Genomic DNA, 21,584 nt, shown 5'->3' on the forward strand with positions numbered 1-21,584 from the left:
TGCTGGCCTAGTATACTAAAGTTTTAGTGTCTAGCACTAGCCCCAAGGACCCAAAAACCACGGGCACATGCACACACACGCATGCACGCACGCACACACAAACCAAAGTCATGCAGCAAACTACTAACAGTGAACAGAACTGCCACCACTATATACCTACATCCTTCCAGACAAAAGCCAATAGTTCTGACACACTATCCATCATGATAACAAGCACATGGCTGCATTCTGACACTGCTAACTTTGCTGTTGTGAGATTAGATCAAACTAAAGTATAAACTGCTTTAAGATTTATATATGGGATAGAGAACAAAAGAAACACAAAATACTAACATATACATATATTCATATTGATTAGTTATTTTCATTCATTTGCTTAATTTCATTCTAAAGAAGACTTAAAAACTAAAACTTACAATGTCTGAAGATTAGAAAGAAACCTAAATACACCATCAGCAATATGAGTGACTCTATTGTCCCCTAAATTCAATCTCTCCAGTAAGCTCAGCCCCACAAAGGCTGATTCATCAAGGCGAGTCAGCTGGTTATAGGACAAATCCCTAAAAAAATTAAAAAAATTGAAAGTCAGAAATTATTGTATTTATTCCACCTACAAATTTTACTCCACTGACACACTAAATTCAGTGTTCTAACAAAACCTGAGGAAATAGGGAAGCCAGATCTCACAACTACCATGAGAATAATTTCTTCCAAACACACCCTCCCATGAAGCACCACCATTCAACACTTACAGTTCCGATAGTCTCTGGCAGAACTCCCATGCATCGGGGCTGATTCTTTCAATAGCATTCTGGCTCATATACAGCTGCTGTAACATTCGTAAGCCATAGAGCCACCCCTTGTTCACTCCTGTAAGGTTATTATGTTCCAGTTCTCTGTACAATTATAGAGAGAAGCGAGTAACTCCAAACAAGGCACATTCAATATCAAGCACAGTGTTAAATCTCCATTAAACTCTCAGACACCTTTTGAACTCTAGTGACCCAAGAAACGTAGATTTAGCCCTAAAGGAACTAAATATCTACAAAACCAACAGATCAAGTGGTACAGGATTCTTGATCCAGATAAATTCTGGTAATTTCAAGTCAAAACAATATAAAATAATTTCTTTTTATATTGAAAAGCTTAAGAATGAAAACAAAAATACCAGTTAACTAAAAAAACTTCAAGTCTGTATGAAGGCAAGGGATGCAGCATGTGTAAGGCCTTGGGTTCAATGTAGGAAAAGAGGAGGAGGAAGGGCAGAAGAAAGTGGAGGTTGTTTGTGCATTTTACCTCCCATCAGAAAAACCATTCATGTATCTCTGTTACATAAGCAACTGCCTCTTCACTGTTCTGGCATTAAAAGCCCCAGAAAGAGTCCTCACAACTATCCCCTCTTCTGATACTTACAATTCTTCCATATTATTTAAGCCAAAAAATGCTCCATCTTTGAGTTTGCTAATCCCATTCCGTTGCATTTTCAATGAGCGTAAGGAATCAAGCCCTTGGAAAGTAAGGCCTTCTACAATTTTAATCCTGTTTCTTTTTAGTTCCCTTAAACAAAAAATTGTACAATTAGAAAGTTGGCTGAATAACTCTAACAGTAATTTAAAAGAAAAAATGCTGTAAAGGAAAACTTGTCTTCTTATAATCCATCAATTTTATTACTCACAAGAATTGGAGATGAGGCAACTTGAAGACTTTAGGTGGAATCATGCTAATTCGGTTCCGGTTTAATTTTACCACTAATAAAGAACCTGATAAGTTGTCAAAGCAGCCAGCCTCCAAGGTGGTTATTCTGTTATTACTCAAATTCCTAAAAAGACAAGGTACCAGCAAAAGAACAGAAATAGTGATAACCCAAAGTCTGTAAGTCTGGCTCCAATTCTATCACTTAACTATAAATGTTTGACAAATTATTCAACTGCTGTTGGTATAGTATCTTGTGGAATGTATACAATTTACCCTTGTTCATTCAAATGATGATTTCTCTACCCCACTATCTGGTTTCAATTTGGACATTGCATTGTGATGTTTATTCTAAGCATCAAGTTTGCGTAAACATGCCACCAATTTGTTCTCTGTATTGTCAATAAAACAACCAGCCAATGCTGTGCAATGGAGAGATAGGGTGGGACATCCTGGTCCAGAGGGAAGTGAAAGAAGCTAGTGAAAGTAAGAGAGCAGAGATCAGCAGGAGAGGTTTTGGAACCATAAGGAGAGATGAACCAGACCTAAGATATGACTAAAAGCAAGTATAATGGGTAAAATCTGAATGGAAGGTTCTATGCGGGCTTGGAGGTTTAAGATGGAGTAATCATTGCTCAGCATTATGCTCTACGTTAACTAAATACATCCTAGTTTCTGTGTGGTAATTTGGGTATATAGCTGGTTTAGGAACAACCGCTGTTTAACTAAAAGTTACATCAATGATAAATATTAATAGCCCACAACAAACTGCTATTTCTAACTCCCACCTCAAGTCAAGCTTTTTTTTCACATCAGACAAAAGTCATGTGCCAAGACTGTAACAAGGTTCGTGAGAGATATCTCACATGTCATGTAAAAAGCAATCATCATGCTTATGAACCAAAAAAATATTTTTTGTTTGGTTTAGTTTTTTTAATTTATTTATTTATTTATTACAATTTATTCACTTTGTAGCCCTCTCCCTCGTCCCCTCCCAATCCTCTTCTCCTCCCATGCCCCTCCCCAGGTCTACTGACCCTAGCCTATCAGGTCTCATCAGGATTGGCTGCATTGTCTTCCTCTGTGGCCTGGTAAGGCTACCCTCCTCTCCCATTTCCCCCTCAGGAGTAGGTGATCAAAGAGCCAGCCACTGAGTTTATGTCAGAGACAGCCACTGTTTCCCTTACTAAGAAACCCACTTGGAGACTGAGCTGCCATTGGCCACATCTGTGTAGGAGTTCTAAGTTATCTGCATGCATGGTCCTTGGTTGGAGTATCAGTCTCAGAAAAGACCACTGGGCCCGGATATATTGGTTCTGTTGCTCTCCTTGTGGAGCTCCTGGCCCCTCTAGGTCTTTCTATCTCCCCCTTCTTCAAAAGATTCCCTGCACTCTTTTGTGTGCAAGTGTATACGTTGTCCAGGTGAGTATGTATGTGTGGGTATAGAGGCCAGAGCAGGATGGGGGAAGGGAGAGCTACCTCTATCATTCTCTGATTTATTGCCTTGAGTCAGGATTTCTCACAGAACAAAGAGCTCAGTCTCTCATAGAACTGTAAGTCCATCATTTTGGTTAGGCTGACTGGCCACTGAACTCTCGGGATCTGCCCTTCATTACCCCCAACGCGAGAGTTACAGACACACGCAACCACGCCTGTATATGGGTGTTTGGGATTTGAACTCAGGTCCTTGTGCTTACAGAGCCAAGCACTTGTACCCACTGAGCAATCTCCTCAGCCCCTCAACTGCTATTTATTTCACAAATCACTTAACTGTTTTCTCCCTTCATCTACAAAATTAATTATGTAAGAGCTAGAAGTATAGCTCAGTGATAAAGTCTTTGCCTAGGATATGACAAAGTCCTAGTTTTGAACCCTACCATCTAAAAACAAGAGGAAGGTGGGACTTTTTGGAGCACACCCTTAAATTTAATTCTTACACTTAGAAGATAGAGGCAGGTGGATCTCTATGAGTTTGGGGCCAGCCTGTTCTACCTACTGAGTTCCAAACCAGCCAGGACTACAAAGTGAAACCCTGTCTCAAAACAAACAAAAAGGAAAACAAAACAAACAACAACAACAAAAGAGAAAATAACAAAGAAAAGAAAAAGAAAAAAAACAAGGTGGGATAAAAGGATGGCTTCTACTTCATTTAGAATGTTACAAAGTAGTGTGTATGAATATACTTTAGAAACTGGCATACATGCTGTCATCATTATACAAGGTAAGCTACTGTTTAACAAACAGTAACAAATCATTCCCATTTACTTTTTACAAAATTGCTGACTAGGACTGGAGGTGTGGCTCATAGCACAGCCACTGCCTAGCATGACAAAGTCCTGGATTTGGTTCCCAGTACCAAAATGAAAAACTCTCAAACTAAATCTTGAGCTGATGGCTTTTCCCCCCATATCAGACGAAAGTCATGCGACAAGGTGTAACAAGGCTCATGGGAGGCGCATGTCACGTCAAAAGCAATCATCATGCTTATGAACCAAAAAAGAATCTTTACTGATACTGTGTGTGTGTGTGTGTGTGTGTGTGTGTGTGTGTGTGTGTGTGTACATATGCACCATTATAAGATGGGTTAGCAAGTAAAAGCACTTGCCAAACAAGCTTAACCTGAATTTTACCTAAATATGGAAGAAAAGGTGGGGGGAGGGGGGCACGCAGTGGTGCATGCCTTTAATGGTAAAGGCATGTAAGTCTCTGAGTTCAAGGCTAGATTGGAATGTGAGTTCCAGGACAGCCAGGATTACACAGAGAAACCCTGCCTTCAAAAACTAAAAGAAAAGAAAGAAAAAGATAGAAGAAAAAAAAAGTCCAGAGTTGTCCTCTGACCACCACACTCTGTAGGATCTGCATAGTACATCATCCAGAGAACAATAATAAACAACTAAAGAAATGTTAGAAACTAAATCTCAAGCTTGCTCTCAATATCCAGCAATCTGTTCTGCCAACAGAGCACTCGTTCTTTTGGGATGAAGTAGTGGAATAAGTAACTCCAAAAGCACAAAACTAAGCTTGTTTTATATGCATATCAAAATTACAATAAACAACAGACATTTGAGGGAATATGGTTACCAATAAATGACAGAAATGCACTTTAAAGTAAATCCAGGAAGCAGGCACACAAGTTATCACTCAGCCCACTGTTCCCTTGCAGTTTCCTCAATAAACTGTTCTTCCAACCAACTGAGTGAATCTAGGTCTCTATTTTACTTACAAATATTTCAGTGACATTCGAGGAAATGAAGATGTCTTGATTTCGGATATTATATTGGAACTGAGGTCTAAACTCTCGAGAGCAGTGTAAAGCTGGAATGCTTCTGCATTTATTTCTGGTATTAAATTATGGACCCTACAAAAAAGGATTATACTGAAGTTATTGTCAGTGACCTATCCCAGGCCACAAAGATACTATATAATTAGGATCAACAGAATAAATAGGTACTTGAAAAACAAACAACACATACTGTTATATTACAGTTATATGTTATATTGTCGGCAGAGTGATAGCAAGTGTTGGTTCTCCAAAACGGGGGTTTCTACATTTATGTATATAATACACACACACACACACACCTATATATAATACATATATGTAATACACACGCATATAAATATATACACATACAATTCTTATTAAATAAAAGATCTAAAATCTTAACTTACAATGAAAGTAGAGTAATATTAGGTGTTGGTTCGCCAAAATATGGGATCTCTGTTAGCTCATTGTAATTCATTTTCCTAAGCAAAAAAAGAAAACAGTTTTGAAAGTTTAATGATAGAAATTACATCTTGAACTTTGGTTTTTGGCTAATATGCTAGTATATCCAAATTTAAAAGGCCTATGACTCAGGATGAGTTAGACTAACATGAAATTGTGGTTTCTGAGAAATTGGACTTCTTTCTTTTTACAGATTTTTATTACTTCTAATTATTTGAGGGAAGGAGGATTGTACCCGTAAGTGCAAGTGCCTTCAGAAACCAGTGGCATCAGATTCCCCTGAAGCCTGAGATACAGGCAGTAGTGGGTCACCCAATGTGAGTGCTGCAAACCAAACTCAAGTCCTCTGTAAGAGCAGTGTGTGTGCTTAACGTCTCCAGCTCTAAGAAATTAGAAATGTACTACTTCAGAGTAAAGATCTACCATTAAAATCAGTATTAGATGCTGGATGTGGTTTTAGCACACCTGTGGTTCTATTACTTGAGAGGAATAGGAAGGAGAATGTAACTTCAAAACTAACCTGGACTATAATAAAAAAGACTCTATCTCAAAAAATTAAGAAAAAGAAAGAAAAATCAGTATTACAAAGGCTTGTGCCACATATGACGACACATGATAGTAACCCCAGGCCTTAGAAGATGGATGTAGGAGGATGCACAAGTCCATTGACTAGCCTGGCCTACACAGTATATTCTAGACCAGACTAAGCTACATAGCAAGATCCTATCTTTTCTAAAGGGGGTAGAGGGGACTGAGGGGTTGAAGAAGTGATTCCGGGGTTAAAAGCACTGGGTGCTCTTCCAAAGACCTAGGTTTGATTCCCAGAACCCATATGGCAATTCATAACTATCTCTAACTCCAGTTCCAGGGTTTCTGACTTCCTGTTCTGGCCTCTATGTATCCTGCATGTATGTGGTACACAGACAGACATCCATGATGCAGGCACATATAATAAAATAATAATACACATAAAATAATAAAAAGTTTTTAAGGGGGGGTGAAGAGTGATGCAATTATATTTTAATTTTTAAAATTATGTTTAAAAAAAGGAGGGTGGGTTGCTCAGTGGTAGGTCAGTAGGATAGCTGTGAGATGCCTCACTTGGTTGTTGAGTATGAAACTCAGGTCCTCTGGAAAAGCATCAAGTGCTCTTAGCCACTGAGCCATCTCTCCAGCCCTTCCTTCAATTTTTTCACATCTCTAAATTAAATATTCCCAAATTCTGGCTGGATAAATGATCCAGGCAGTAAAGTACTTGCAAAACAAACATGATGATTCAAGTCTGGATCCCTAGAACCAAAATAAAACTGAACAGAGCAGTACCCATCTGTACACCCAGGACTGAGGTGGGAATAATGTAGCTAGCCAGATTCCTGGTGATCAATAACTAGTAAATCTAGCTGAAGCAATGAGGTCCATGTTGAAAGATGTTGCCTCAAAAAAACAAGGCAGACAAGGCCAAGAAACTCAGGTTAGATAGGTCATAGGCACAAGGGGAAATCTACTATTATTCTACTAAATGAAAATAACAATAAAACGACTCCTAATGACATATTAGTATACCTATAGATCAGTGCATCTCTCCACTCTCATCAGAGAAGCTTCTTGAAGTAAATGCTAATTAACTGATCAACATGCAGAGAGTAAGAGACTTTGGAATACTCAGCCCTAAACAGGAAATCTTTATCACACCCCTCCCATCAAGGATCAGGGATGTATGAGAAAGAAGGAGCAGAAAGATCCTAAGAACCAAGGGTGATAGCTAACTTCATGGAGACAGCTGTCTTCTTAGCCACAGCAGGGCAAATGCACATATGAACTCACAAAGACTATGACAGTCTGCATAAGACCTGCACAAGCTCAAGCCAAACCCCGAAGGGAAGTGGGCACAAAGTCCCAATCCAAGACAAAAACCTATTTACAGCTGGTAACTGCTGGAGGAAATCAGTTTCTTCAACAGAGTAATTCTGTGTATATCAATCACACTCCAGGGAAGGCTTGCTGGCAGAGGCAAGTGGATTTTTATGAGTTCGAGGCCATCCTGATCTATAAAGTGAATTCCAGTCCACTGAGGGCTACACAGTGAGACCATTTTTCAAAAACAAGAGAGAGGGGGAGAGAGAGAGAAAACATGAAGTTGGAAAGATAGGGAGGTATGTGATGATCTGGGAGGAATTAACTGGGGGAAGGGAAAGAGTATGATCAAAATATGTGAAATTCACAAACAATAACTTAAAAACACATAATGTTGATGTCTGGACTCCACAAGCATGTACAAGTGCACAAGTACACAAACATACAAATACACACCAAAATACTCAGGTTCATAATTAGGTTACTTCAAAGACTTTAATATTGGATGAACAGAAATAACTTACACTTCTTGTAATGTCTGTGATTCCAAGCTGATGTTCCAGTTAGACAACCGGTTATGACTCAAATCCCTGAAAGAGGATAAATATATTGAGCTTAGTGGTAGAAACTACACCTCAGAGAAAAATAAAACAAACAGGGGATAGATAGATAGATAGATAGATACATCTCAGTGGTAGAAGGGCCAAGCCCAAGGCACTCTCTAGTGTGCCCAAGAAAGAGAAGAAGTACAAAACTAAAAGCAAAGGTAAAAAAAATTTTACTAAAGGTAAAAAAAAATTTAAAGATTTAGTTTAGCCAGGTGTGTGATACACACCTTTAATCCCAGCACAAGGGGGCAGAGGCAGGCAGACCTTTAGGCCAGCATGGTCTACATATGAGTTCCCAACCACCCAGAGCTACATAATAAGACCCTGTCTCAAAATTATAAATACATAAGTAGCTGGACAAAAAAGATGTATTTTTTTCAATTATGTTCATATGTGGGTATGTGCTTGGGAGTAAATATGCCTATGGAGGCCAAAGGCATCAGATCCTCTGGAGGCAGGTCATACGCATCCATGTTTTCCTCTGCAAGAGTCCTCTCTTCAGGAGTAGTGTGTGCTCTTAATCTCTAAGCTATCACACAGGCCCTAAATGTGAATTGTAAGTCAGGCATGGTGCTGAATTGTCTGTAATCTCAGCACTAAGAAGGTAATAAATCTTACCAATTTATGTTGATGATCGTGACAGTTCTGGCTTAGTATTTATTAAGTCACAGGCATTCTTCTGTGTAGTGTTAGCTAAATTAGCACATAACTACAAGGCAGATACATTTAGCATCCTCACTTTGCTTCTATGTAAAAACAAGCATACAAACTAATAACTTGCTAATTCAAAGTCACAAAACTAAAAGTTGAGAAGCTATTTATTAAAAAAATTCTATCCCATCTCTTGCAAGTAGTTCATTAGAGTGGAAATTTCACTGAAGTTCATCTCATGAGTTTAAACTGTCAAACAGTCTTTTAAAATTCACCTGCATGATTTCTGTGGAATCTAGCCCACACAAGCTGTTTGCCCAGGAGTCCTACTGTATGTTACAATATGGCTAGCAATAGAGGCACACTGGAGAAACACTGTAGATCAATTTATCTCACTGTGCTGCCACAGGCAATTGGCAAGTACACTCAGGTTTGGATGATGTCTCTATCACAGCAGAACTATTTGTTCTCAGCTAGATTCATGCCTGCTCATCAGTAAATGTTAGCCACTTTCATTTAAGAGCTTACTTTACACCAAGATAAAACTAATCATTGTCATTGTTGTTTAAGTTATGGTACTGACATAAAACTATCTTTTAAAGTATTTAAAAGAATTATTAGGGCAGGGCAGTGGTGGTGCACACCTTTGATCCCAGCCCTCCAGAGGCAGAGACAGGCAGACCTCTGAGTGCAAGGCTAGCCTAGTCTACAGAGAAAGCTCCAGGACAACTAGGACTACAGATGTCCCAAAAAGAGAAAAAAAGAAAAGAAATTATTTGCTCAAGACTGTCTATATTAACACTGAGTGGCATCCCTGGGAGCACTCTTGGGAACTGCAATCAAGAGTTAAGACTAGGCCTGTCTCTGACATGAACTCAGTGGCTGGCTCTTTGATCACTTCCCCATGAAGAGGAAGCAGCCTTACCAGGCCACAGAGGAAAACAATGCAGCCAGCCCTGATGAGACCTGTTAGGCTAGGGTCAGGTGGAAGGAGAGGAGGACCTCCCCTATCAGTGGAGGGGGGGGCATGGGAAGAGATGAGGGAGGGAGAGTGGGATTGGAAGGGGACAAGGGAGGGGGCTACAGTTGGGATACAAAGTGAATAAACTGTAATTAATAAAAATAAAGAGTTAAAACTACCAGAGGCCTGGGGAGATGACTCAGTAGATAAGATGCTTGTCATGAAAGTGTAAAGACCAGAGTTCGGATCTCCTATATCCACATAAATGCCACATGGTCCTGGAAGCCCACCTGAAATTCCAGCACTCAGAAGGTGGGGACAGGATCCCAAGGACCAACCTGGATAGGCAGACTAACAGATTTGATGAGCTCTGGGTTCAAGTGAGAGACCTTTGCTCAAACAACACTCCCACCACCAACCTTGGGCCTCCTGACTGATGTGCACACAAGTGCACCTACACATGCAGACGCATATGCCCACACGTATGCAAACCATATACATACACATAATAATAATAATAATAACTACCAGAAAGATTGAGGTTTGGTAAGGCATCACAAGCACTGCTATGATTAAAATGAAAGCCTCAACTATTCCCTTCAACTTCCCCAAAATATACCTAACAACCAACAACCTTTCCTGCATTTTCTATCACTACAAATAAGAGTATTAAGGGATGACTGATATGTAAAGGTCTCAATGAAGGCTTTACAGTTCTGAGTTGTAGACCCCCCTGTTCCACTCATGCTACAGGGAAGCAGCTGCAATAAGCAATGAATTATTAAAGTGCTTAATATCATCCGGAGCCAGAGGTGCCATTACTGTGGTTGTGCAGTGCCATCAGGGTATAAATTATTTACAGAATGTTCAGAGAAATCCTGCAAGCCAACTACAAAGAGTTCCTGCAGCCACAAATGTACAGTTTTCTTTTGCCCAGTCAGGTCTGTCCACTTCTGTGTCAATAATCTTTTTTTGTTTGTTTGTTTTCAAGAACCAACACCATTATTAACTTCAACAATAACAAAGACCCCAATAAGAAGATCTTTTACAAAGGATATAAAAACATAGATAGACAAGCAATGTGGCTCAGAACTGTAAGCCTGGGAGGCTGAGGGAAGAAGACTACAAGCTGGAGGCCAGACCTTGTGCCAAAATTTATACTGAAAAGGGCAAAGAACTGTAGTGTACTGCTAGAGTGCCGCCCAACATGCATTAACTATTAGGCCTGCTTGGTCTACACAGTGAGTTCCAGGACAGCCAGCGTTCCACAGAAATATGCAGTCTCAAAAACAAAACACACGGTTTAGTTAGGAGAACTTGCTGGTCTCACAGAGGCCCCAGGTTTAGTTCTCAGCACCCATCTGATATACCACAACTGTCTATAACCCCTGTTACACGGATCCAATACTCTCTTCTGGCCTCCACAGACATTAAGCACACAAGAAGTACACAACATACATGCAGGCAAAACACACATAATTTTCTTTATTATAATTTTTTTTTTTTTTTAACCAGGGGTGGTGGTGCATGCCTTTAATCTCAGCACTTGGTAGGCAGAGGCAGGCACATCTCTGTGAGTTCAAGGCCAGACTGGTCTACAGAGTGAGTTCTAGGACAACCAGGAAAACACAGAGAAATCCTGTCTCAAAAAAAAAAAAATTTTTTTTTAATCTAGTGTTCTAGTGCTTTGAAGGTAAAAAAACACTTTATTTACTTCTCCATGAAAACTCACTCTTTGTTTTGAGAATAAACAAACTCTTCCACTAAAATATAACTACTATAATTTTCTTTCAAAAATAACAATACTCACAGCATTATAATTCCAGTTACTGTGCTGAGATTTAATATGCTGGTGATCTGAATATTCTTTGGTTATAATTAATTAAACCCAAGAATTTGAAGACAACTCAAAGTTGTCTTTTTTTTTTTTTTTTTTTTTTTTTTTTGCACAAACAACTGCTCTCACTTCCTATAACCTTAGCCTTCCTACCTGAAATGTGGCCCAGGTTGACCTGGGGCTTGATCTGAAATCAAAAGTGACCTTGAACTCCTGCTCCTCCTGTCTTCCCCTTTCAGGTGCTAGGATTAGACTTGTCTCACTATACTTATCCTCTAACTTGTTTCCCCTCACCATGAGGCGTTCTAGAAAAACCCAGCACCTATAATACTGTCTAAACTAGGAGTAAATGAAGTCTGAGTGAGCCTCTCCTCTATGAATAAATGACTCCTGGAGACATTTTTGTTAAACTAGAGTGAGCTAAAGATAATAGGTAAATATCTCCATGTAAGTACAATTTGAAGGTACACCGTGCACAGTGCTATTCTTCAAATGATACACTCTGGCTTGGTTTGTACTATTTCTAATAATGTTGCTGTGGTACAAATGTAATGTACACCGTGGGCGCATGTGGCTGAGCAAGTTTCTCAGCTAATAAAGATGTTTGGGGAAGTTGTACATTAGCTGGAACTACTGAGACACGGAAGTCGAGACCTGATAATGGACCAGCTCTGCTTCCCACCTGGGCTTTCTGCTTCCTGAGTGTCAATGTCACATAACCAACCGCCTCACATTTCCACTTCCACTGTCCAAACTGCTCCAGCCACCACATCTTCCCTTCCATGACAGACTATCAAACCCATAAGCCAAGCTGGGCAGTGATGATACACACCTCTAATCCCAGCACTCGGGAGGCAGAGGCAGGTCAATCTCTGAATTCAAGGCCAGGCTGGCATTCAAGTGAGTTCCAAGACAGCCAGGGCTACACATTGAAACCCTGTCTACGAGAGTGAAAGAGAGAGAGAGTGGGGGGGGGTACCAAAATAACCATTTCTCCACTTAAGTTGCCTCTGTTAGGTTATTTTACCACAGTTACATCCACCACATACACACACTCCCTTGTAGTACTAGGACTGAATCTCAGGTCTTACACCTGTTAGTGAAGCATTTTTTACTACTCAGTGTGTGCCTACCCAGCCCTCTATTTATTTTCTTTTTTATTTTGTAGTTTTTAGCTAGGCAGTTGGCTCTGGGATTATGAGTACCTGAGTTCAGTTCCCAGAACCCACATTTTCCAGCTCACAATTGCCTGTAACTCTGACTCCGGGGGATCCAATGGCCCCAACGGCACCTGTACTCACATACACACACCATATATATGTACATAATTAAATACAAATTCACAAATAAATCTTAGGTGTTGGATCACCTGGAGCTTGAGGTACAGACTATTATAAGCTGTCATGTAGGTGCTGGAACTAGACCTAGACCTTCTGCAAGAACAGCAAGTGCTCTTAACCTTTGAGTCATCTCTTTAGCCCTGTCTTTCCACTTTTATTTTAAGACAGATTCTCACTAAGTTGCTCAGATTGGCCTGGTGGTACAGTTATTCCAGAGGCTGAGTGAGGAAGATTGCAAATTCAAGGCCAATCTCCCTACATTAAAATATTAAAACCGTAATCTAAATACTGATTCTGAACTCTTAACTCCATGAGAAAGATAGCAATAAAAAGACAGATAGCCCACTAAAGACTTCGTCAAAATATTGGGGTACATACCAATATCATGATATTTAATATTCTAGAAGCATCCATTAACACTACTTCTAAGAATCTATTCCTTATATGTAATCATATAATTTTGGAAAGCTCTCTACTAAGAAGCTATCGTACTAAAAAATCTTAAATGAAACCTAAATGCTATAGAGATGAGGTAAGTTAAATAACTTAAAGTTCCATCCTACAAAGTTCTCTGCAACCAGTTAAAACATACACATATTTATACAAACTACACAGTGGCTTCATTTGTTTTCAAAAGAAAGGAAAAAGATACAGACATGTAAAACACCTACCCAAAAAACAATTTTTTGTTGATTTTTTTGTTTTTGCTTTGTCTTTTTATTTTTCGAGACAGGGTTCCTCTGTGTAGCCCTGGCTGTCCTGGACTAGCTTTGTAGACCAGGATGACCTCGAACTCACAGAGATTCGCCTGCCTCTCCTTCTCCAAGTGCTGGGATTACGTCAAGAGTGGGTTCTCTTAAGTGTGACAAAAACAAAAAAACAAAAAAAACTTACTTTTCTACCTTAAATGTCTCCGTTCTATTTTCACAGCTGATCATGAATTAAAAAAAAAAAAAAAAGGGCTGTTTGAAAACAAACTCATCATAACTGGTCATAGAGGGGAGCCTAAGTAATTGTGAGTGCTCAGCTGTGGCTGAATCATCTATCAACCGCCCCACTCCCACGGCCATCCAAGGCTCAGAGAATATATCTCCAAGGAGGGGGCAGAAAGACTGTAAGAACTGGTGGATAGGGAGAACTGTGAAATGCTGACTTCCAAACATGGTATTATCAGCTATTACACTCACTAACTTGCAACTGCTGTGGTTTTCTACCTAAGATTGAGCCAGCCAAAATTCCACCATAAATGGGGAAAAGCAACCCCCACCTTGCACCACCCTAGGCAGAGGAGCTATTGACAACCTATGACTGAAGGTGGGAGAGTCATACACATAATTTAAAATAATAAAATAAATCTTTAAAAACAAATAACGAAGGCTGGAGAGATGGCTTAGTGGTTAAGAGCACTGGCTACTGTTCTGGGTTCAATTCACAGCACCCACATGGCAACTCACAACTCTCTGTAACTCCAATTCCAAGGGATCTGAAACCCTCTCACAGGTAGTCAAAACGCCAACGTACATAAAATAAAAATAAATAATTTTTAAAAATAAATAAATTAAATTAAATAACGAGCTAGGTGTAGTGATACATCTGTAATTCCCAGGACTCAGGGACCAAGGCAAGAAGACAGTAAAATGGAGGCCAGCAAGATTCTGTCACAAAAGAGATAAAGAGAGAGAGAAAGTCTGGAAATAGTGTTGATTATATCCAATACTATACAGAAAGCTATGACATTTTCCATTATTTGTGAGCATTTCTGAGAATCAATTGAGTTCACATCTTTTTATGGTACTATTTATAATTACATGTTAAGACTTTTAAATGTGGGAAGGGGCATGGGAGAGAGGGTGGGACTAGGAGGAAGTGAGGGAGGGGGTGAGGGAGGGCGCTACAGCTGGAATACAAAGTGAATAAACTGTAATTTATTTAAAAAATTAATATATAAAGTGTAATCAATACTAATAAGAAGAAAAAAATTAATAAATTTTTAAAAAGACTCAAATGTGAAATGGACATTAAAAACAAGCTATCTTAGCTGAGGGTAGGAGGCAGATGCAAGTGGGATCTCTGTGAGTTCAGGGCCAGAGTATCATAATGACACCGTGTCTGAAAACAAGCAAGCAACACAAAAAAATCTATTTTATCACTTAAAATATTAAGGACTGTTGAGAAGGCTCGGTAGGTAAAGGCGCTTGTACAATCCTGGCAACCCAAGTTTGAGCCCTGGGACCCAAGGTAGAGGAGAGAACAGACTCCACAAAGCTGTTCTCTCACCTCCACACCCATGTACTACACACATACACATTATGTCCATGCATATACCCACAAGAAATCTTATTTTAATGTAAATAAACAACACACAGTGAATATCTAATTATAAAGAAACATCGGTTGGCTTTCTCATCACTAACCCATCATTCCTCAATAACAAACACAAGTTTTGTTTGTTTTTTTCTATTTCGTAGGAGGAATTTAAATTAGCTGGTAACTGCTGAACCATCTTTCCAGATCTCTCCATCTTACTTTTTAAGCCAGGCTCTCTAAATGAACCTGAAGCTTACCACCTCAACTAAACTGGCTGGCTGTCAAGCTCCTGGGATCCACCTGTCTCCACCCAATAAACTGTTGTTACAGGTATGCCCGACCTTGGCCACCTTTTACATGAGTGCTGGGGATTATTTTTTAAGATTTATTTATTTATTTATTTATTTGTTTGTTTGTTTATTTATTTATTATGTATACACTGTTCTGCCTGCATGTTTGCCTCCACATCAGGAGAGGGTACCAGATCTCATTACAGATGGTCATGAGCTACCATGTGGTTGCTACAAATTGAACTCAGGACCTCTGGAAGAGCAGCCAGTGCTCTAACCTCTGAGCCATCTCTCCAGCCCAAGTGCTGGGGATTTTAACTCAGATCACCTTGCTTTCCAGCAAGCACTCTTACCCACTAAGCCCCCCTTCCTAGCTTTTCAATGGTAACATCAGTTAACCCAGCAACAGATTTAACATCTTCCCTAAGAAACTTTTTCTTTTTCGGTTTTGTTTTGTTTTGTTCCTCTCTATCTCTGGAGACAGAGTCTTTCTGTATAGCCATGGCTGTCCTAACACTTGCTCTGTAGACTAGGCTAGCCCTGAACTCACAGAGATCCTCCAGCCTCTGCCTCCCAAGTGCTAGGTTTAAAGGTGTGTGCCACCATCGCCCAGCTTCCAAAGAAAGACTCTTATGCTCTGGATTATCTATGAATAATAAACTTTTACCAATGAAACCTGCTAAGATTTAAATTATAGGAGCAAGCTCTAATAGTATTTTGAAATAAATATATTAAATACAAGAAAAACCATCCAAAAACAGCATTTAGTTTCCAATTATTACAGTGTAGTTACTGCTGTTGAACCATTTATTGCTTAATTTTAAAACTGTTCATCACTAGTTATCGTGACAACTATTTTAGAAATAACATAATTAAAGTCCCCCTCCCGTTTTTTTGGAAAGAGCAACAGAAGCAGAAGCACACTTCTTTAAAAAAGTAAAGTTTACATAAACTATTCCATTCTCCTGGGGACTATCGAAATATAAATTTAGAATTTGACTGAGGTAAAATTATTTAAATTGCTTTGATTTTTTTTAATTTGTATCAAATGAACATCCTAACATTTTTAATAACTAGACTAAAAATTAGCTGAGCCATATACTTTGGCACTCTAAAGAAAATATACTAACACATTCAAAGCCCTTCTTAAAAACATTTTTGCTAAGCTTTTAATATGATATTTCTCCACTGGTTAAATGCCAGCTTTTCATTAGGCTTAGAATGCCCTTTAAAGAATAAAACAGGGCTGGGAAGATGGTTCAGCAGTTAAAGCACATGTCAAGAGTTCAGATCCCCAGAACCCACATAAATATTTGGTGGGTGTGGTGGCCCACCTGTAATTCCAAACTTTTTAGGGAATGAAGTATCATGATGTTTACAACATTTTTTTCTCTGTGTAGCCTGGGCTACTGCCTGTAGACCAGGCTAACCTTCAACTCAGTGATCTACCTGCCTCTGCCTCCCAAGTGCTGGGATTAGTATGTGCCACCACACCTGGCCAACTTTGTAACTATTAATAAAAATCAAGAATTTTATTATTCCCTTGTTGATTATGCATGTTGTATTCTGAAAACACAAAGCGGTTTATTGTTTTTTTATCTATCTTATGTGTATGGTGTTTTGCCTACACGTGTGTCCAGTATCATGTGCATGCTTGGTGCCTGAGAACAAAACAGAAGAGGCATCAGATCCCCTAGGTCTAGACTTACAGATGGTTGCAGGCTGCCACCTGAATGCTGGGAATTGAACCCTACCCTCGGCAAGAGCAGCCAGTGCTGTTAACTGCTAAGCCTTCTCGCCAGCCCCCTACAAAGTATTTTTAATAAAAAATAAACACACGTGGGACCCTGATTCTAAGTAATTAAGTGGGTCACTTGGGCGGGGACAGAGCTTAGAGGACTTGCAAGCAGGCACAGGCCCTAGCACTCTACAAATATTTTGGCTAAATGGTTCTCCACTAACACTGGATATTAGTATAACTAGGAAGGATTTCAAAATATAGGTTGAGCATTCCTAACCAGAAAAATGCTCCATAGTCCAAAACTTTTAAGCATCAATGCAATGACGCAGTAAAAAATGACAGACACACTAGTATCCAATGCGGTGGTTCCCAGAATGATCCCAGCACTCAGGAGGTAAAAGTAGAAGACTCATGAGTTTGAGGACAGCATGGGCTACGTAGAAAAGCCTTGTTTCAAACAACAACAACATGTGGATGTTTCCTCATCCACCTAGCTATGAGCAAGCTACTGCATGGTCCTTCTGCCATGGGGTCTTCTTTTCCACAACAGACTGCATCTCTCAGAACATGAGCCAAAACAAATCCTTCCTCCCTTGAGTTGATGAGTGACAGGAAATTGGTCATAGCAACAAGAATAGTAACTAATACAGGTGCTGCACTGCCTTTGATCCCACAACTCAGGGGGGCAGAAGCAGGCCAGCCTGACTTACAGAGTAAGTTCCAGGACAGCCAAAGCTACAAAGAGAAACTGGCTTAAAAAAAAAGGGGGGGGGGAAGAAACTCATAAAAAATCCATATTAAGAGGGAGGGCTGTTGTTGCAATACGCTGACTTTGTTCTGTGGCCTTAGAACTGCTTTGCCAGAGGAAAGTGGAATTTTGAGCTATGGGTTAGGGAAGCCCTAGACTGTTAAGAGGCAGAGGTTAGTGAGCAACACACTGATACCAAAGTGCTAATAAAAGAATCAGCAGTAGAGGCTATGCTCATGCAGCTTCAGAGAATAAGGGCTCTATAGAGAATTAGACTAGAGGCCAGTCACTCTACACTCTGACAAAAGCCAAAGGCATTCTACCTGTGTTTTGAAATTTTTAGTGAGGGTGAATTTTAAAATAATTAACTACGTTTGATGGAAGAAATTTCAAGACAGCATACATTTAGTCTGTGGCAAGGTTACTGCTCAGTATGCTTACTTTGTAAAGATTATGCCAAGAATTTAAATCAGAAAGTGGAAAAGATGTAGAAAATGAGTAGCTTAGTCAGGAAAAGAACATGAACCTGTTTAAAATAATGAAAAAGAGAGTATTATGGACAAATCAGATATATTTGTTATGAGACTGGCACCATTAAGGAAAAACCACACACTTCCTATGGGGACAACAGGAAAGATGCCTTGAGTTGAAGACCATTTATCAAGGCCTCCAACTTGTAAAAGTATAAATTCATTTGAAAACGGAAATGCATGAACTAAGAATACAGACACACAGATAACCTTCCAGGGAAATATGCTTTCACCTAAGCAAGACGTTAATAACCCCCAGAGCTGTGATCCATCAGGGTCAGGGAGCTGGTGTCTCCAAAATGGTCTTGGAGGCTTAATAAGCCAAGGTTCCAGAAAGACAGGCCAGGAAAACTATAGCACAATCAAATTCCCTGCGGAGATATCCTAAGTAGACTAATATCCTAAGTAGACTAATATCCCAAGTAGATATCCTAAGATATCCTAAGTATCTGTGAAGAGGAAACCAAAGGTGCAATGGAGAACCTAAGATACTAGTGATGCCGGAAATGTGTTAAGTTCAACAAGGAAAATTAAAGACACCAAGAAATGTAGGCTCATTGGAAAGACCATATATCCCCTAGGCAGCAGATCTGGAAAAAATGATGCTACCCAAGCCTACTGGAGCATCACAGCTTCAAATACCAGACAGGGAGCTGCATAATCTGGTGTCTGCCCTGCTGAGTTTCAGTCTTTCTTTGGGCTGATCTTTTTTGTTATACATACATTTACCCTTTAGGAATAATGTTTATTCCATTATACATTAGAAGTAGGAACTCTGCTTTTTTATTTTACAAGAGGCTCACAATTAAGATTTCCTTTACTTTGGGCTTCTGAACAGTGTTGGAACTGTAAGACTTGATGAAAGACTTCCCTAGAGTTATTCAATGGAAGCTAATATACTCTGTGTAGTAAAGAATGAAACTGTTCACAACTATTCTAAAGGAATAAATGGAAACAAGTCGTAGTTACTGTAAGGAAAACAGAATGAGGGACCAGCAAGATGACTCAGCAGGTAAAAGTGCTTGCTTGCCAAGCCTGACACCAGAATTCAATATTTGAGACCACATGACAGAAAAGAATGGACGTCTATAGCTTGTCTCTGATCTCCATATATGTACCACAGGATGTACCTGCCCACCCCATACACTCAATAAATAAATAATGTAATTAAACCAACCTTACAATCCTCCTCTAGGCATGGTGACACAGCACTTGGGAGGCAGAGACAGGCAAACCTTTGTGAGTTCAAGGCCAGTCTGGTCTACACAGAGAGATACAGGCCAGCCAGGGCTATACAGTGAGACTCAGTCTCAAACAACAAAACACACACACACACACACACACACACACACACACACAACCACTACCACTACCACCACCAACGACAACCAGGAAGCAGGCAGATACAGAAAGGAGCTAGGAACAATGCCAGTTTTCAAAATATAAGCCTACAGAAGATACTTCATAGTCAAACCATGACACCAACTATACAGCATCCTGAAAATGGAGAACTATGGAGACAATACAAAGTTCAGCCAGTTGTGGTAGTGCACATAGGTAGGATAAGCTAAGGAGGCAGAAGCAGAGGCAGGAGGACCACAAGCTCAAAGCCAGCCTGGGCTATTCCTTCGGGCTGGCAAGATGGCTCAGAGGGTGAGAATACTTGCCACCAAGATTAAAAGCACAAGTTGATCCACTGGGATCCATATGGTAGAAGGAGAAAACCAACTTCCACAAGTTATCATCTGACCTTCACACCTGTTCACACATACAAACAATAAATAAGATGCAGTCATTTTTAATTGATTTTTTTTTTTTCTCTCAAAAGAGGGTTTCACTGTGTAGCTCTGGCTGTCCTGGAAATTACTCTGTAGACCAGGCTAGCCCCAAACTCACAGAGATCTGCCTACCTCTACCTCCCCTCCCAAGTGCTGGGATTAAAGATATGTGGTGGTGCCGCCGCTGCCACCAGGGTCAATGAAGATATATATTTCTTTAATTTTACATATATGAGTGCTCTATCGGTATGTATAACCTGTATGCCAGAAGAGGGCATCACATCCTAGTGTAGATGGTTGTGAGCCACCATGTGGTTACTGGGAATTGAACTCAGGACCTCTGGAAGAGCACACAATACTCTTAACCAATGAGCCATCTCTCCAGCCCCAAAAGTATTTTTAAAAAAGAAAGAAAGTTACAATTTGCCTGGTCCTCCAATCTGTATATAAGTGTATATGTGTGTAATTAAATGACACAATACAGAACTCTGTTCCCAGAGAATCCAAATATTTTGGAAAACCAAATATTTCAGAGAATTTCTAAGACAGAGAAGCATAAAGACCATACCTAATAAACTGAAAAGCAAAACAAAGTTGAGTTTGAGGTGTTGCTCTATGACAGAGCAGTTGCCTAACATGCTTAAAAACCTAGATCCAACACCCAGCACTGAAAAAAGAAAACAGGATTAACAAATTTTGTGCATATTCATTTTCATGAGTATCTTAAGTTTGAGCATCTGAGTTCCTTTATAGCACTGAATGTGTTTTAAAATTCAAGATGACATAAAGAAACCAAAGTATACCTGGCAATGATGTAGCTAATAGCAAATGCTGAAGAATGCTTCAGTCTAAACTTAATACCATCGTATCCTTGAGCAGTGTTTGAGTTTTTCTAATGGAAGAATGTCCGCTGGTATTTTGCCTGAACGTGTATCTGAACAGGAGTGTTGAATTTTGCAGTTACAGACAGTTATGAGCTGCCATGTGGCTGCTGGGAATTGAACCAGGGTCTTCTAGAAGAACGTCAGTGCTCTTAACCACTGAGCCATCTAGAGAACTCTTCTCTAGGGCATTTCACTTAAACTGAAAATGTCAATTTCATCACCAAACATTTAAATTTTCTGAGTGCAAACAGGGAATAGTGGTGCAGCACTCACTAAGCTGAGGCAGGATAGATGCCATCCTGGCTATCTGTCAGTACCTCCTCTCAAAACACAAAAGGGAAAAAACAAAAACAAAAAAAACCCTAAACTGTCAGTTAGCCTCTGGCAATCTGCTTCTTTGGTAACATTACTTCTAATTTCTATATACTAACTAATGCAGTTATTATTTTTCAGTGCTAGTGATCAAACCCAGAGTTTCATGCATGCTAAACAAGATTCTCAGAAGCCTCAATGGTCTTCAAAAGTAGGCCATCCTTATTTCAATTACATTAAGTCAGTCTGTGTTTAAACCTATGTCAGATTCAGATTATCATACTCAAGTCTCAACAATTTCTTCGGAAAAAAAAAAAAAAAAAC

The 21,584-nt window shown here is 39.6% G+C and overlaps 1 protein-coding gene, 1 non-coding gene and 1 pseudogene across 4 annotated transcripts in view; all 3 read right to left on the reverse strand.

Moving 5' to 3' along the window:
* Positions 1-21,584, reverse strand: part of Lrig2 (leucine rich repeats and immunoglobulin like domains 2) — a 59,557-nt gene that overhangs the window by 36,355 nt on the left and 1,618 nt on the right. For 2 of the 3 annotated variants that reach the window (XM_055628797.1, XM_055628787.1), the window contains exons 2-8: positions 7,798-7,863; positions 5,365-5,439; positions 4,916-5,050; positions 1,676-1,819; positions 1,414-1,557; positions 753-896; positions 417-560 (exon numbers count right to left, since the gene is read on the reverse strand). In XM_055628797.1, coding sequence (XP_055484772.1) covers positions 417-560; positions 753-896; positions 1,414-1,557; positions 1,676-1,819; positions 4,916-5,050; positions 5,365-5,439; positions 7,798-7,863 — 852 coding nt within the window. Of the gene's footprint in view, positions 1-416; positions 561-752; positions 897-1,413; positions 1,558-1,675; positions 1,820-4,915; positions 5,051-5,364; positions 5,440-7,797; positions 7,864-21,584 lie in introns of those variants that run through there. The other variant, XM_055628806.1, reaches the window with a different exon arrangement.
* LOC129692665 (small nucleolar RNA U13) lies at positions 2,503-2,604 on the reverse strand. The gene has a single exon (XR_008722750.1). It is a non-coding gene; the product is annotated as a small nucleolar RNA U13 (small nucleolar RNA).
* LOC129692657 (small nucleolar RNA U13) lies at positions 4,100-4,195 on the reverse strand (annotated as a pseudogene).

The sequence above is a fragment of the Psammomys obesus genome, unplaced genomic scaffold, assembly GCF_907164565.1.
Source record: "Psammomys obesus unplaced genomic scaffold, mPsaObe1.curated_primary_1811, whole genome shotgun sequence".
NCBI classification, from domain to species: domain Eukaryota; kingdom Metazoa; phylum Chordata; class Mammalia; order Rodentia; family Muridae; genus Psammomys; species Psammomys obesus.